Raw genomic sequence first — 17,164 nt, 5'->3', positions numbered from 1 at the left:
GAAATTCAAAATTTCGACCAGAAAAAAAAACGACAGTGTTACCCCTTACGTTTTTTTTTTTTGGGCGAAAAATTAAGTATCCCCAATCTTCTCAAAACTCTGGATTCTGATAGAGGGCCATGAGACATAGACCTGAGTGCAGCAATGGAGGCTCTAGACCCTTCCAGAGCTGAGATATCGAAATTCAAAATTTCGACCCGAAAAAAAAAACGACAGTGTTACCCCTTACGTTTTTTTGGGGGGGCGAAAAATTAAGTATCCCCAATCTTCTCAAAACTCTGGATTCTGATAGAGGGCCATGAGACTTAGACCTGAGTGCAACAATGGAGGCTCTAGACCCTTCCAGAGATGAGATATCGAAATTCAAAATTTCGACCAGAAAAAAACGACAGTGTTACCCCTTACGTTTTTTTTTGGGCGAAAAATTAAGTATCCCCAATCTTCTCAAAACTCTGGATTCTGATAGAGGGCCATGAGACATAGACCTGAGTGCAACAATGGAGAATCTAGACCCTTCCAGAGCTGAGATATCGAAATTCAAAATTTCGACCAGAAAAAAAAACGACAGTGTTACCCCTTACGTTTTTTTTTTTTGGGCGAAAAATTAAGTATCCCCAATCTTCTCAAAACTCTGGATTCTGATAGAGGGCCATGAGACATAGACCTGAGTGCAACAATGGAGGCTCTAGACCCTTCCAGAGCTGAGATATCGAAATTCAAAATTTCGACCCGAAAAAAAAAAAACGACAGTGTTACCCCTTACGTTTTTTTGGGGGGGCGAAAAATTAAGTATCCCAAATCTTCTCAAAACTCTGGATTCTGATAGAGGGCCTTGAGACTTAGACCTGAGTGCAACAATGGAGGCTCTAGACCCTTCCAGAGCTGAGATATCGAAATTCAAAATTTCGACCAGAAAAAAAAACGACAGTGTTACCCCTTACGTTTTTTTTTGGGCGAAAAATTAAGTATCCCCAATCTTCTCAAAACTCTGGATTCTGATAGAGGGCCATGAGACATAGACCTGTGTGCAACAATGGAGGCTCTAGACCCTTCCACAGCTGAGATATCGAAATTCAAAATTTCGACCAGAAAAAAAAAATGACAGTGTTACCCCTTACGTTTTTTTTTTTTTTTTGGCGAAAAATTAAGTATCCCCAATCTTCTCAAAACTCTGGATTCTGATAGAGGGCCATGAGACATAGACCTGAGTGCAACAATGGAGGCTCTAGACCCTTCCAGAGCTGAGATATCGAAATGAAAAATTTCGACCCGAAAAAAAAAAACGACAGTGTTACCCCTTACGTTTTTTTTGGGGGGCGAAAAATTAAGTATCCCCAATCTTCTCAAAACTCTGGATTCTGATAGAGGGCCATGAGACATAGACCGGAGTGCAACAATGGAGGCTCTAGACCCTTCCAGAGCTGAGATATCGAAATTCAAAATTTCGACCAGAAAAAAAAAACGACAGTGTTACCCCTTACGTTTTTTTTTTTGGGCGAAAAATTAAGTATCCCAAATCTTCTCAAAACTCTGGATTCTGATAGAGGGCCTTGAGACTTAGACCTGAGTGCAACAATGGAGGCTCTAGACCCTTCCAGAGCTGAGATATCGAAATTCAAAATTTCGACCAGAAAAAAAACGACAGTGTTACCCCTTACGTTTTTTTTTTGGGCGAAAAATTAAGTATCCCCAATCTTCTCAAAACTCTGGATTCTGATAGAGGGCCATGAGACATAGACCTGTGTGCAACAATGGAGGCTCTAGACCCTTCCAGAGCTGAGATATCGAAACTCAAAATTTCGACCAGAAAAAAAAAAGACAGTGTTACCCCTTACGTTTTTTTTTTTTTTTTGGGCGAAAAATTAAGTATCCCCAATCTTCTCAAAACTCTGGATTCTGATAGAGGGCCATGAGACATAGACCTGAGTGCAACAATGGAGGCTCTAGACCCTTCCAGAGCTGAGATATCGAAATTAAAAATTTCGACCCGAAAAAAAAAAACGACAGTGTTACCCCTTACGTTTTTTTTGGGGGGCGAAAAATTAAGTATCCCCAATCTTCTCAAAACTCTGGATTCTGATAGAGGGCCATGAGACATAGACCTGAGTGCAACAATGGAGGCTCTAGACCCTTCCAGAGCTGAGATATCGAAATTCAAAATTTCGACCCGAAAAAAAAAACGACAGTGTTACCCCTTACGTTTTTTTTTGGGGGGCGAAAAATTAAGTATCCCCAATCTTCTCAAAACTCTGGATTCTGATAGAGGGCCATGAGACTTAGACCTGAGTGCAACAATGGAGGCTCTAGACCCTTCCAGAGATGAGATATCGAAATTCAAAATTTCGACCAGAAAAAAAAACGACAGTGTTACCCCTTACGATTTTTTTTTTTGGGCGAAAAATTAAGTATCCCCAATCTTCTCAAAACTCTGGATTCTGATAGAGGGCCATGAGACTTAGACCTGAGTGCAACAATGGAGGCTCTAGACCCTTCCAGAGCTGAGATATCGAAATTCAAAATTTCGACCCGAAAAAAAAAACGACAGTGTTACCCCTTACGTTTTTTTTTTTTTTTTTTGGGCGAAAAATTAAGTATCCCCAATCTTCTCAAAACTCTGGATTCTGATAGAGGGCCATGAGACATAGACCTGAGTGCAACAATGGAGGCTCTAGACCCTTCCAGAGCTGAGATATCGAAATTCAAAATTTCGACCCGAAAAAAAAAACGACAGTGTTACCCCTTACGTTTTTTTTGGGGGGCGAAAAATTAAGTATCCCCAATCTTCTCAAAACTCTGGATTCTGATAGAGGGCCATGAGACTTAGACCTGAGTGCAACAATGGAGGCTCTAGACCCTTCCAGAGATGAGATATCGAAATTCAAAATTTCGACCAGAAAAAAAAACGACAGTGTTACCCCTCATGTTTTTTTTTTTGGGTGAAAAATTAAGTATCCCCAATCTTCTCAAAACTCTGGATTCTGATAGAGGGCCATGAGACATAGACCTGAGTGCAACAATGGAGGCTCTAGACCCTTCCAGAGCTGAGATATCGAAAATCAAAATTTCGACCAGAAAAAAAAACGACAGTGTTACCCCTTACGTTTTTTTTTGGGCGAAAAATTAAGTATCCCCAATCTTCTCAAAACTCTGGATTCTGATAGAGGGCCATGAGACATAGACCTGTGTGCAACAATGGAGGCTCTAGACCCTTCCACAGCTGAGATATCGAAATTCAAAATTTCGACCAGAAAAAAAAAATGACAGTGTTACCCCTTACGTTTTTTTGGGGGGGCGAAAAATTAAGTATCCCAAATCTTCTCAAAACTCTGGATTCTGATAGAGGGCCTTGAGACTTAGACCTGAGTGCAACAATGGAGGCTCTAGACCCTTCCAGAGCTGAGATATCGAAATTCAAAATTTCGACCAGAAAAAAAAACGACAGTGTTACCCCTTACGATTTTTTTTTTTGGGCGAAAAATTAAGTATCCCCAATCTTCTCAAAACTCTGGATTCTGATAGAGGGCCATGAGACTTAGACCTGAGTGCAACAATGGAGGCTCTAGACCCTTCCAGAGCTGAGATATCGAAATTCAAAATTTCGACCAGAAAAAAAAACGACAGTGTTACCCCTTACGTTTTTTTTTTGGGCGAAAAATTAAGTATCTCTAATCTTCTCAAAACTCTGGATTCTGATAGAGGGCCATGACACATAGACCTGAGTGCAACAATGGAGGCTCTAATTATATCATATGGAACCGATCCAACTGATATAGATATTATACCACAAAGCGATGATGTCACTGATCATTACATGGTGACTTGCATAATACGTACTGATGAAATATGTCATGTTGCGCCACGTTATAGACCAGGCAGAACAATCCTTCCAACCACTATAGATGGATTTTCAAATAGCTTACCTGATCTATCTAAGCTGCAAAGTGAACCCAAACAAACAGATGAATTAGAGGAAATGACTAGCAGTTTAAGCACCATTCTTACTAGTACATTAGATATTGTTGCGCAAATTAGATTAAAAAAGGTTCGAGAGAAAATTAAAGCACCATGGTACAACAGTGCTACGCATGCTATCAAGAGAGAAACTCGCAACTTAGAGTGTAAATGGAAACAAACTAATTTAGAGGTCTTTAGAATCGCGTGGAAAGACAGTATGTCACGTTACAAAAAGACACTAAAAACAGCCAGGGCTGAGCATCTCCGCAAACTAATCGAAAATAACCAAAATAATCCAAGGTTTTTATTTAACACCGTGGCTAGACTAACAAATAATCAGACATCACCAGAACAAAATATACCGTTACAGTTTAGTAGTAATGATTTTATGAATTACTTCAATGCGAAAATAGAAAGCATCCGAAACAAAATTATAAATGTACAATCCGCTATGGTGTCTTATGATTCAGCTTCAATTATGGCCCCTCTAGAACAACTACACCGCTTTACAACGATAGGACAGGAGGAGCTAAATAAACTTATCATTGCATCTAAACCAACAACATGTGTATTAGATCCAATACCCACTAAACTACTGAAAGAACTATTACCTGCAGTGGAAGAGCCTCTCCTCAATATTATTAACTCGTCTTTATCTTTAGGTCATGTCCCAAAAATATACAAGCTGGCTGTAATAAAACCGCTCATTAAGAAACCGCAATTAGATCCAAATAACTTGGCAAATTACAGACCCATCTCAAATCTTCCATTTATGTCCAAAATACTTGAAAAAGTAGTGTCCGCTCAATTGTGCTCTTTTTTGCAAGAAAATGATATCTATGAAAAATTCCAGTCAGGATTCAGACCGCATCATAGTACAGAAACTGCGCTAGTTAAAATTACAAATGATTTACTTTTAGCTTCTGACCAAGGCTGTATCTCAATACTAGTCCTACTTGATCTTAGCGCTGCGTTCGACACTATCGATCATATAATACTCTTGGATCGACTACAAAACTTCACCGGTGTCCAGGGACAGGCATTAAGCTGGTTTAGATCGTACTTATCGGACCGTTCTCATTTTGTCTGTTTAAATGGGAAAAAATCAAAGATAACGTCAGTAGACTATGGAGTACCGCAAGGATCGGTTTTAGGCCCTCTGCTATTCTCAATATATATGCTGCCACTTGGTAATATTATAAGAAAACATGGAATTAATTTCCACTGTTACGCTGACGACACTCAATTATATATTTCATCACGACCAGATGAAAACACTAACTCATCTAAAATGACAGAGTGTCTCAAAGATATAAAATGCTGGATGACGCGTAATTTCCTGCTATTAAATTCAGATAAAACGGAGGTATTACTTATTGGTCCAAAAAACTACTCACAAAACCTCTCACAATACAACTTTAATATAGACGGATGTCCTGTTACTTTATCCACTACAGTAAAAGACCTGGGTGTTATACTAGACCGCAACTTGTCTTTCGAAGATCATATTTCATATGTTACAAGAACAGCCTTTTTCCACCTTAGAAACATTGCTAAGCTGCGTAACATGCTATCTGTTTCTGATGCTGAAAAATTAGTTCATGCATTCATGACCTCGAGACTAGATTACTGTAATGCTTTATTAGCCGGTTGTCCTGCATCCTCAATAAACAAGCTACAGTTAGTACAAAATGCAGCTGCTAGAGTTCTTACTAGGTCAAGAAAATATGATCATATAACACCGATTTTATCATCTCTACACTGGTTACCTATTAAGTTCCGCATCAACTACAAAATACTACTACTGACCTATAAAGCCCTAAATGGTTTAGCACCTATGTACTTAACGGACCTTCTTTCGCCCTACAATCCACCGCGTTCCTTAAGATCACTAAATTCAAGGCTTCTGGTCATTCCTAGGATATCGAAGTCCAGTAAAGGAGGGAGGGCGTTCTCGCATTTAGCTCCAAAACTCTGGAATGGCCTTCCCGATACGGTCCGAGCCTCTGACTCGCTGACACAGTTTAAAACTAGATTAAAGACGCTTCTCTTTAGTCAAGCATTCACATAATGCTTACCTTTTAGTCCTCTGTTATGCCATACGGAACCGTTTGCCACTGAAACTGCTTAACGCACCAGTGGGGCTCGACAGCCTTTTAGACAAACGGGTCGGCGCGTATGGTTGGGTTGCGGAGAGTTCAGGTTACGGAGAGTTTGTGAGTTATAACGGAAATCATTATGAACATCAGCTATGCTAATTATTTCCCATCTGCCTTTCTGCTGTTATCTCGGGACGCTTGTCCCGAGAAAAATGGCGTTCGTCAGGTCCAGTTTTGTGTCCAGCCTCTCACGGGGATTTCGGATGCCCCAACGCCTGTGATGAGACGACTCAACGCCTGTGAAGAGACGACTCAACGCCTGCGATATGTTATGGCGCCGTTTGATTCATAAACAATATTTATATTTAATATTTATATTTAAACAATATGAATGTAAGCCAGAGGAGAACTGGCCCCCGACTGAGCCTGGGTTCTCCCAAGGTTTTTTTCTCCATCCAATCTGATGGAGTTTGGTTCCTTGCCACTGTCGCCTTGCTTTTGGCTTGCTTTGAGCTTGCTCAGTTGGGGTTATTTAGTGTTTAGCAATGTTGTTGATCTGTGTTGTGCTACTTTCATGTTATCACTGTGAAGCTGCTTTGATAAAATCTGTATTGTGAAAAGCGCTATATAAATAAATGTGTCTTGACTTGACTCTAGACCCTTCCAGAGCTGAGATATCGAAAATCTAATTTTCGACCCGTAAAAAAAACGACAGTGTTACCCCTTAGGTTTTTTTGGGGAGAAAAATTAAGTATCCCTAATCTTCTCAAAACTCTGGATTCTGATAGAGGGCCATGAGACTTAGACCTGAGTGCAAAAATGGAGGCTCTAGACCCTTCCAGAGCTGAGATATCGAAACTCAAAATTTCGACCCGTAAAAAAAACGACAGTGTTACCCCTTACGTTTTTTTGGGCGAAAAATTAAGTATCCCGAATCTTCTCAAAACTCTGGATTCTGATAGAGGGCCATGAGACTTAGACCTGAGTGCAACAATGGAGGCTCTAGACCCTTCCAGAGCTGAGATATCAAAACTCAAAATTTCGACCCGAAAAAAAAAAACGACAGTGTTACCCCTTACGTTTTTTTTTTTTTGGCGAAAAATTAAGTATCCCCAATCTTCTCAAAACTCTGGATTCTGATAGAGGGCCGTGAGACTTAAACCTGAGTGCAAAAATGGAGGCTCTAGACCCTTCCAGAGCTGATATATCGAAAATCAAAATTTCGACCCGTAAAAAAAACGACAGTGTTACCCCTTACGGTTTTTTTTTGGGCGAAAAATTAAGTATCCCTAATCTTCTCAAAACTCTGGATTCTGATAGAGGGCCATGAGACTTAGACCTGAGTGCAACAATGGAGGCTCTAGACCCTTCTAGTGCTGAGATATCGAAACTCAAAATTTCGACCCGAAAAAAAGACGACAGTGTTACCCCTTAGGTTTTTTTTTTTTGGGCGAAAAATTAAGTATCCCCAATCTTCTCAAAACTCTGGATTCTGATAGAGGGCCATGAGACATAGACCTGAGTGCAACAATGGAGGCTCTAGACCCTTCCAGAGCTGAGATATCGAAAATCAAAATTTCGACCCGAAAAAAGAAACGACAGTGTTACCCCTTACGTTTTTTTTTTTTGGGCGAAAAATTAAGTATCCCCAATCTTCTCAAAACTCTGGATTCTGATAGAGGGCCGTGAGACTTAAACTTGAGTGCAAAAATGGAGGCTCTAGACCCTTCCAGAGCTGAGATATCGAAAATCTAAATTTCTACCGGTAAAAAAAAAACGACAGTGTTACCCCTTACGTTTTTTTTTTTGGGGCGAAAAATTAAGTATCCCCAATCTTCTCAAAACTCTGGATTCTGATAGAGGGCCATGAGACTTAGACCTGAGTGCAACAATGGAGGCTCTAGACCCTTCCAGAGCTGAGATATCGAAATTCAAAATTTCGACCCGGAAAAAAAAACGACAGTGTTACCCCTTACGTTTTTTTTTGGGCGAAAAATTAAGTATCCCCAATCTTCTCAAAACTCTGGATTCTGAGAGAGGGCCATGAGACTTAGACCTGAGTGCAAAAATGGAGGCTCTAGACCCTTCCAGAGCTGAGATATCGAAACTCAAAATTTCGACCCGTAAAAAAAACGACAGTGTTACCCCTTACGTTTTTTTTTATGGCGAAAAATTAAGTATCCCTAATCTTCTCAAAACTCTGGATTCTGATAGAGGGCCATGAGACTTAGACCTGAGTGCAACAATGGAGGCTCTAGACCCTTCCAGAGCTGAGATATCGAAAATCAAAATTTCTACCCGTAAAAAAAACGACAGTGTTACCCCTTACGTTTTTTTTTTGGGCGAAAAATTAAGTATCCCTAATCTTCTCAAAACTCTGGACTCTGATAGAGGGCCATGAGACTTAGACCTGAGTGCAACAATGGAGGCTCTAGACCCTTCCAGAGCTGAGATATCGAAATTCAAAATTTCGACCAGAAAAAAAAACGACAGTGTTACCCCTTACGTTTTTTTTTTTGGGCGAAAAATGAAGTATCCCCAATCTTCTCAAAACTCTGGATTCTGATAGAGGGCCATGATACTTAGACCTGAGTGCAAAAATGGAGGCTCTAGACCCTTCCAGAGCTGAGATATCGAAACTCAAAATTTCGGCCCGAAAAAAAAAACGACAGTGGTACCCCTTTCGTTTTTTTTTTTTTTCGGGGCGAAAAATGAAGTTTCTCCAATCTTCTCAAAACTCTGGATTCTGATAGATGGGCCATGAGACTTAAACTTGAGTGCAAAAATGGAGGCTCTAGACCCTTCCAGAGCTGAGATATCGAAAATCAAATTTTCGACCAGAAAAAAAACGACAGTGTTACCCTTTACGTTTTTTTTTTTTGGGCGAAAAATTAAGTATCCCCAATCTTCTCAAAACTCTGGATTCTGATAGAGGGCCATGAGACTTAGACCTGAGTGCAACAATGGAGGCTCTAGACCCTTCCAGAGCTGAGATATCGAAAATCAAAATTTCGACCAGAAAAAAAAACGACAGTGTTACCCCTTATGTTTTTTTGGGGGGGTGAAAAATTAAGTATCCCAAATCTTCTCAAAACTCTGGATTCTGATAGAGGCACTGGCGATTCTAGGGGAAAATCCTGCGATTCTATCCTGAAAGCTCATTGGCCACCCCTGTGGCCACCCCAGATCTGATAGGTAGTTGGTCAAGTTTGTCAACACAAGAAACAAGAGAAATGCTGTCAATCAATGGTGACAACTGATCAACCGATTTAGGTCCAGTTTTACCTTTTTTAATAACACAGTAATAGTCATACTGAGGCTCTGAGAGCTGATTTCTGCTCAGCGGACGTTTGGCCATGCAGGTCAGGTTACTAATGAGATGTGCGCGCTGGCTGCTGCTCCGTGAAACAGGTGGACAGTCTTACAACAGCAACAAATACAACGATAAAAACGCGGGAATCTGTAGATTGAGAGGTATGGTAATTTAATGTTTAGTTATATCGTAGTTCCCTGTGAATGTGTAGGAAAACTGAAAAAGTCGAACTACACTGTACTAGCTAGATTAGCATCCTGAGAGAGTGCAGACGGTAAAGAGGACGCGTGCAGCTCTTAAAGGGGCCACACCTTATTTCCACTCATACATCGCCATGAAATATAAAACGCTATTTTCTGGAAGACAGATGGTGGTTTTTGCAGATGTGTGTGTTCAATTATAGCTAATGTTATATTTTTGTGTTTGTGTCAAGTGTGTTAAATATAGTGTGACAGTAGATTTAAGTTAAAACACAAAAAACAAGCTGTGACTTATTTATTTGCTCTGTGGTTTAAGGGGAGTTTAAAAAGGACTTTTTGTTTGTATCAATTAGCTCATCTTTACAGTCCACATATATTTTTAGAAGTTTAAATAGGCAGAGTAAATTGCATTAAAATGGCACAAATGTCATAAGTTAAATTATGAAGAAGCATCTTGACTATTTATGATTTTGAGTCTTAACTGTTTGATTTTAAAAACGTATTAATGTATGCTGAATCAAAGCCAACATTTCAATTTATACTTTCATCAAGGCCTTGGACATGAATACTGTCTGGGCTAAAAAACACTTTTTGTACATTTTCATACATCACAAGGCATCCTAATGAAATTATTCAGTCATCAGGCCATTCTCTGTGTTACCTGTGTTTGCTTTACTTATTTAAGTCCCCTCTTGTGGTTAAATAAAAACACTCCTGGCAAAGAACAAACTAAGAAATTCAAATTCCAGTATCTCTAACAAATTATATCTAAGCTAAATAATAACATAAACTAAACATGTAAAGAACAACAAATATTTTGTTTTTTTCCTCACAAACTTAGTTTTTTCTTTTGCTTTTACAGATACACTTTTGAATAAAGTCCTATCTTTAAGCATGTTGGTTTGTCCTGTTGGATTTCTGTGTTTTCATGTAACCACAAGATGGTGCCTCAATTAGTAAAGCAAACTCAGGTAACAATACAGGTGACACAGATGATGAGCTGACGACTGATACATGTTAGTGTATAGGATTAGTTAAAAGCAGTTTAATTTTGCTAATCTAATCTAACTTGTGAAGTGACAAGGACTTAAATCCACTACAAGAAAATAGTTCTTAGAAAATATTTACCCTATCCTGACCATAATTACTGATTAAAAATAGACATGTTAAAATAACCAGAGATACTTGAGAACTGTCTGTGATTGGTGATTACGACTGTTTTTAACAGGATAGACACTTTTATTTGACAGTTATGAGAAAGGAAATCATGGGAGAGAGAGAGGATGTGACATGCAGCAAAGGACCGGGATTTGATCCATGGTCGGCTGCGTACATATACGCATTTAACTTCGCTGTGCCATGGCCACCCCACTCTAGCTTTGTGTCCCATCTTGGCCACCCCCCAAAAAATGTCCTGGATACGCCACTGCTCTCCACTGGAGCGTGTTAACGCAAACGTGTAAGTTTCACGTTTGAGGGGGTTAAACTAAACCGTGACATCTACACATTTTCCAAAGTGGACCAACATGATTATTTCACGTCTTGTCGTGATACGGGTTGGGCACTGAAGTTACAGGAGTTTCTTCCCGCAACGGAACTAGGTTGAGTATTTAAAAGGTTATGGTTAACACGGTTAACGTGGTTTAACGTCGATGTAATACGTTGTTTTAGCGTACCTTTTGCTTAAACGAGGAGCTGGGGGACGCCCAAGAAAATAGACATTTTACTCATTAGGCTGCTTCATTAAAAACGTGACATTTAGACGTTTTCTTCGGCGTGGATCCAGGCAAACGAATCCTTTTCACCTTGAAAACAATAATTTATTTATTTATTATTATTATTTTATTTTTTTTTGCATTTTAAATTGAACATTTATGATGGACAGATGCACTTTTATGATGGATAGATGCACTTTTATGATGGACAGATGCACTTTTATGATTGATAGATGCACTTTTATGATTGATAGATGCACTTTTATGATGGACAGATGCACTTTTATGATTGGTAGATGCACTTTTATGATGGACAGATGCACTTTTATGATGGACAGATGCACTTTTATGATGGACAGATGCACTTTTATAATGGACAGATGCACTTTTATGATGGACAGATGGACTTTTATGATGGATAGATGCACTTTTATGATGGACAGATGCACTTTTATGATGGACAGATGCACTTTTATGATGGACGGATGCACTTTTATGATGGACAGATGCACTTTTATGATGGACAGATGCACTTATGTGATGGATAGATGCACTTTTATGATGGATAGGTGCACTTTTATGATGGACAGATGCACTTGATGGACAGATGAACATTTATGATGGACAGATGCACTTTTATGATGGATAGATGCACTTTTATGATGGACAGGTGCACTTTTATGATGGACAGGTGCACTTTTATGATGGACAGATGCACTTTTGTGATGGACAGATGCACTTTTGTGATGGACAGATGGACTTTTATGATGGACAGATGCACTTTTGTGATGGACAGATGCACTTTTGTGATGGACAGATGCACTTTTGTGATGGACAGATGCACTTTTGTGATGGACAGATGCACTTTTATGATGGACAGATGCACTTTTATGATGGACAGATGCACTTTTATGATGGACAGATGCACTTTTGTGATGGTTAGATGCACTTTTATGATGGACAGATGCACTTTTGTGATGGACAGATGCACTTTTGTGATGGACAGATGCACTTTTATGATGGACAGATGCACTTTAATGATGGATAGATAGTTATTTCAGGTGGGGATCATCAACATTTGCTTCTTAGACATCATAAAGACTGTAAAAGTACAAAAGTTAGAAAACATATATCAATAGGGTCCTGAGGACAGGAGTTCCAGTGATCCAATGTCACAATTTATTTGTAAATTTTTTGGTGTTCATTTGAGTGTTTATGCACTATACATCATCTAATCATGACTTGATGATGAATTTAGGGTCTCAGGTATATCTACCATAAGGGAGCGCGTCTTTTTCCACTCGTAGAGTGGGAGCATTCGTGGAATTTCCAGAGAGTTGGGGGCATCAAATTCAGGTTTCACCTCCTGTATCATGATCCCACCGGTCCAGTTCACCACATTTGAGCCATGAATGTTTGTTGTTATTTTGTTCAGATTGTCCCACTCGAGATGAAACACATTCCCTCACCAGTAGTAATAATAATAATAATGAAAGTATAATTAATTAATTATTAAGCATAACATTTTTTTTTAACTTAACAGAAACCTGGAGAGACCATTATCTGCCAGTTAATGTGGGCTTCCATAACGCTAAATGCTCTTCACCAAGAAAGACCTTTCTAATTGTGTGTTGGTGCATGGTGTAGGCGATGTATTTGTGTAGTTAGTTTAAAAATGTATGTTAAATAAACCTCACATTACCAGTGAATCCTAATTACATGATGTGATTTTTAATTAATGCATATTTTTGAACACGTTGTATCTTAAAATGTATTATTTAATTAAAATATCTATGTTATATTTTTAATGTGCAACAATTGACGTTGGGAACAAGCTCAACATGTGCTCAACGATAATTTACATAGCCAGTTATGAAAAATGGAGGAGATTTATCAAATCGAAAACTAAAGGAGAAAAACAGACTGCCTATAAATGTGCTTTTTTGCTTTTTTGGATATCCAGGGTGGCAACCACTATAGCCAGAAAATACATACATGTGACAATATTTCAGGTGGGGATCATCAACATTTGCTTCTTAGACATCCTAAAGACTGTAAAAATACAAAAGTTAGAAAACATATATCAGAAGGGTCCATAGGGGAGGAGTTCCAGTGATCCAATGTCACCATTTTTTGACATTTTTTGGTGTTTATTTGAGTTTTTATGCACTATACATCATCTAATCAAGACAATCCTCATATCTATCAATTCCTCATGCAAAGACGAAGAGAAAATGGGGTAGATTGTGTCTGTAGGATGTATTGTTCAGATTCTATGTAGGTTTAAAGTTTTCATTTTCCGCAGCCAAAAATCAAGCACGGACACAAAAGATGACACAAAAAATCACATATGGGACAAAAATTTGCGCGGGGAACATCAAAATTACTTTTCTAGACACCTTAAGGATTACAAAAAACTAGGTTAAAAAAAATATCTTTCGGGTGCAGGTGAACCCCCCCTTCCTACCAGACTATAAAAGATTGTTGGGACAATGATAGACCATTTTGTTGAAGTCATTGTTATTGTGATTAGTGTTTGTTTTAATGTTAGTTTATCTCTGGCTGCTATAACTGTGTGTAAGGCACATTTGCTATGGCAAAGAAAGACAAGGAACATTTTGAGTATTTTGAACAACTAGTTTGTGTTTGACCAATCAGACTTTACGTAATATCAACACAACTTTCCTTGTGAATGCAACTCAGATACATGGAATAGCAGAAACATAACTCGATTGAGTTAAAAAAAAACTTGAATACACATAGATACTTTATTGTGATTTTTAAATAAATGAAAAGCGGCAATTCCTCATCAATTATTCAATATACTGTAATATAGTACTGTAACGCAATATATTGTTCTGTTTATTTTTCAATTTATAAAACGATTTAATATATTGATCAATAAACATTTTATTAGCATAAGGGTATGCACTTGAAATGACAGATTTTTGTTCTTGCTACTAGCCTGCTTTAACACAAAGAGACAACTATAAGCCATTCAAAATTACACATTTCACCTTTATACTTACGTAATAACAAACCCCAAACATGCTTTAAAAAAAAAAAAAAAAAAACATTTGTTTTTCCATCGTAAAGCATGGGTAATCTTAAATGTGTTCAAGAGAGTGATTTGCAACATTATGTGTAAACCTGGCCTGGATGTAATAAAGTATCTTACCTGGTTGAGACAAAGCAGGGGTCTCCATTGATGTGTAGCCAACAACTCCTACTTTCTCCGAGTTAACATTGAAGATTTTATATGGGAGATAGTAGCCGCTGATCTGAGGAGCAATTGTCTGATCGGCCTTGATATTTGCGCTGAGAACAGTGCAGTTCACTTCCTGAAGAAAAGGTTTCACGAGGCCATCCACTCCATTGTCAAACTCATGATTTCCTAAAGCCTAAAGCATCATACACACAACATTTTTTATGCAGTAAAATGTAATTTACAGTCAAACCAAAAATTACTGAGACACCAGATATAATTTGATGATTTTTTTTTACAAGTGGGTGCAGGACACTAGTGTCGAAAGAGAACTCGCACTGCGTTATGGGGAACGCCCTCCATGTGAACCGGTGTCTGAAAAGCTATCCTATCACGGCAATCGAATTTGACCGGCGACAGCCTATGACATCACTACTAGTGCAAAGTATAAAAGGGGTGTTTAGAGAACATGCCATCCTCTTTTCGCCTTCAGGGACTGTTTTGTCTGATTTGCAGTCACCTAAAAAAGATAAGAACAATTATGTACTGGTCCGATGACAATATTTTCCCATTAAACGGAATGGTAGTGAGCGCACCCTTTCTAGATTTTGGGGGGTAGGCCTTCATTCGAAGAATAAAATTTAGGCAGCTGCTCTACAAGCAGTAGGTCTTTATTATAAGGTTGTTTAACTTTAGACCTCGGTTCCCTGTTAAGAAGGAATTAGGAGGTATGTTTGATATGATATTAAAATTAGGAAATTAGGGCCGTGAAGTTCCTTTATTATAGCTAGCCATCTTATCATAGACCTCCTCTTGTGATAGAGTCGTAAGGTTTATGTAGTAGGTGGTGCCAATATTGGTCAACCAGTGATGTACAGGTTGGCTTCATCTCATAGAGAAATCTCTAGGCCATCGTGCCTGAGAGCTTCAAACAGGTTTTATTCAGCATGAGATGGCTTCCTCCAATTTGAGGCCACCGCTTTGTATAAAGCTCCAGATAGACCAACCAAACGTTTGCCCTGTTCGGGCCACCTGGATAGCCGCCTTTTGTATTTGTATAGCAGGTCTCCTCTCACTTCTGAGAGTTGTTATGAAACTATAGCTTTGAACTTCAGTCACAGGATATTCAAGCGTCATCCCCACAAGGGCTGCCTTAATATCTGGTTTAGACGATCTACTAGAAGCTTGAATTTTCATAGCTGAGGCATCCATTTCCCTTAGGCATAGTGTTTTTTGGCTACCCACAGCTGTTTATTCGCCCTGCACCACTGGGGCTCACTTTAGTACTCCCTTCAATTTGGGTCAGGTTTGAGTATACTCCCTTAGAGCCTAAGCATGCCATGGGCTGACGCTTATGATAATTGAATTTGTAGGCCTTTCTATTGGCCTTCTCAATAGTCAGGTAGAGTAAGACTGCACTCCCCTTGTTTAAAGGGTCGATAGCTCTCTAGCGGAGTACACTGTCCACTGGTAATGTAAAGTAGGAAAAATCGGGCCCACATTATTTCTGTGAGTATGCTTATGATATGTAAGGCTAGTTCTGCTAACAAGTATCGTTATCAAGTAGTAGGCTTTTACTGGCCTCCTTGAAGGTGGTTCCACCATCTTGTGGATTTTAGCACTAAATAAGATCATTATGTTGTAGGCTCCCTTTGAGCCTCCCTGATTCTGGCCCAGGACCTCGTCAAATATATATATAAATATATATATATACATATGAGCTTATGAATCTCAGCAATGGTGACAAACATCACTTCTGAACATTAGCTCATTATTTATTCATGCAGTAATGCATGATTGGAGCCATGAATGAGTTTTCCAGAATGCACTGCAACATGGTTTATAATTGTAACCATTGTTGAGATTCACAAGGCTGATTCTTGATGTCTTTGTGTCTAAAAACTATATCAAATAAATACTTTTTTGTATATTGGATTTCTTTGTAAAAGTTTAAAACACTATGCTGTTCAAGAATAGCGCAGCTATCATTGATAAAGTAAACCTAATTTAAGCTCTATATGAGTTCAGTAAATCAGGTCAAATGATTGTTAAATATTGATTTTTTTAACATAACTAACACCATCAGACCACCTTTTTTATTTGTTCTTATGGCTGTTACAACTCCCGTACAGCAGCCAAACAAAATCTAAAGTTAATGATTTAAGAGTAAAGCACCTAACTAAAGCAAACACAGATCACCCCCAGCCAGCACAGTCATGTGGGGCCCACATGGGTTTGACCAGTGTTGGTCAAGTTACTTGGAAATAGTAATTAGTTACTGATTAATGATTACTTCTCCAAGAAAGTAATCTAATTACTTTACTGATTACTTATTTTCAAAAGTAATTAGTTACTTTACTAAGTTACTTTTCAAAAACATGATGCACGACCTGAATACGCTAAATCATAGACCTTTAAGCCTAATTCTATTCTTTCTGCATATTCCATCATCTAAAATGTAATCAAATTAAACATTTTCTTTTTTTTTAACTCGTTTTATTTCTTTCAATATTTTAACTTTATGCACATTGCATCGTGAAAAAATTAAATTAAATGCAACAGTCTCAGACTGGAAGAAAATTGTTGAACATTTAAACCTATTTTCTGCACATTCCACCATATTTTAATGAAATAAAGACAGCCCTTCTTCTGTTAATATACATTTCTACATATTCCAG

General features: G+C 38.5%; 1 protein-coding gene across 1 annotated transcript in view; it reads right to left on the bottom strand.

Annotated features, from left to right (window-relative positions):
- The window catches only part of nt5e (5'-nucleotidase, ecto (CD73)), a 169,306-nt gene that overhangs the window by 143,793 nt on the left and 8,349 nt on the right, over positions 1 to 17,164 (bottom strand). The window contains exon 2 of the mRNA XM_089118350.1: positions 14,460 to 14,682. Coding sequence (XP_088974476.1) covers positions 14,460 to 14,682 — 223 coding nt within the window. The remainder of the gene's footprint in view (positions 1 to 14,459; positions 14,683 to 17,164) is intronic.

The sequence above is a fragment of the Pimephales promelas genome, chromosome 13 (genome assembly GCF_988280905.1).
Source record: "Pimephales promelas chromosome 13, fPimPro1.hap1.1, whole genome shotgun sequence".
In the NCBI taxonomy this organism is placed as follows: domain Eukaryota; kingdom Metazoa; phylum Chordata; class Actinopteri; order Cypriniformes; family Leuciscidae; genus Pimephales; species Pimephales promelas.
This window is presented reverse-complemented; position numbering and strand designations above follow the sequence as displayed.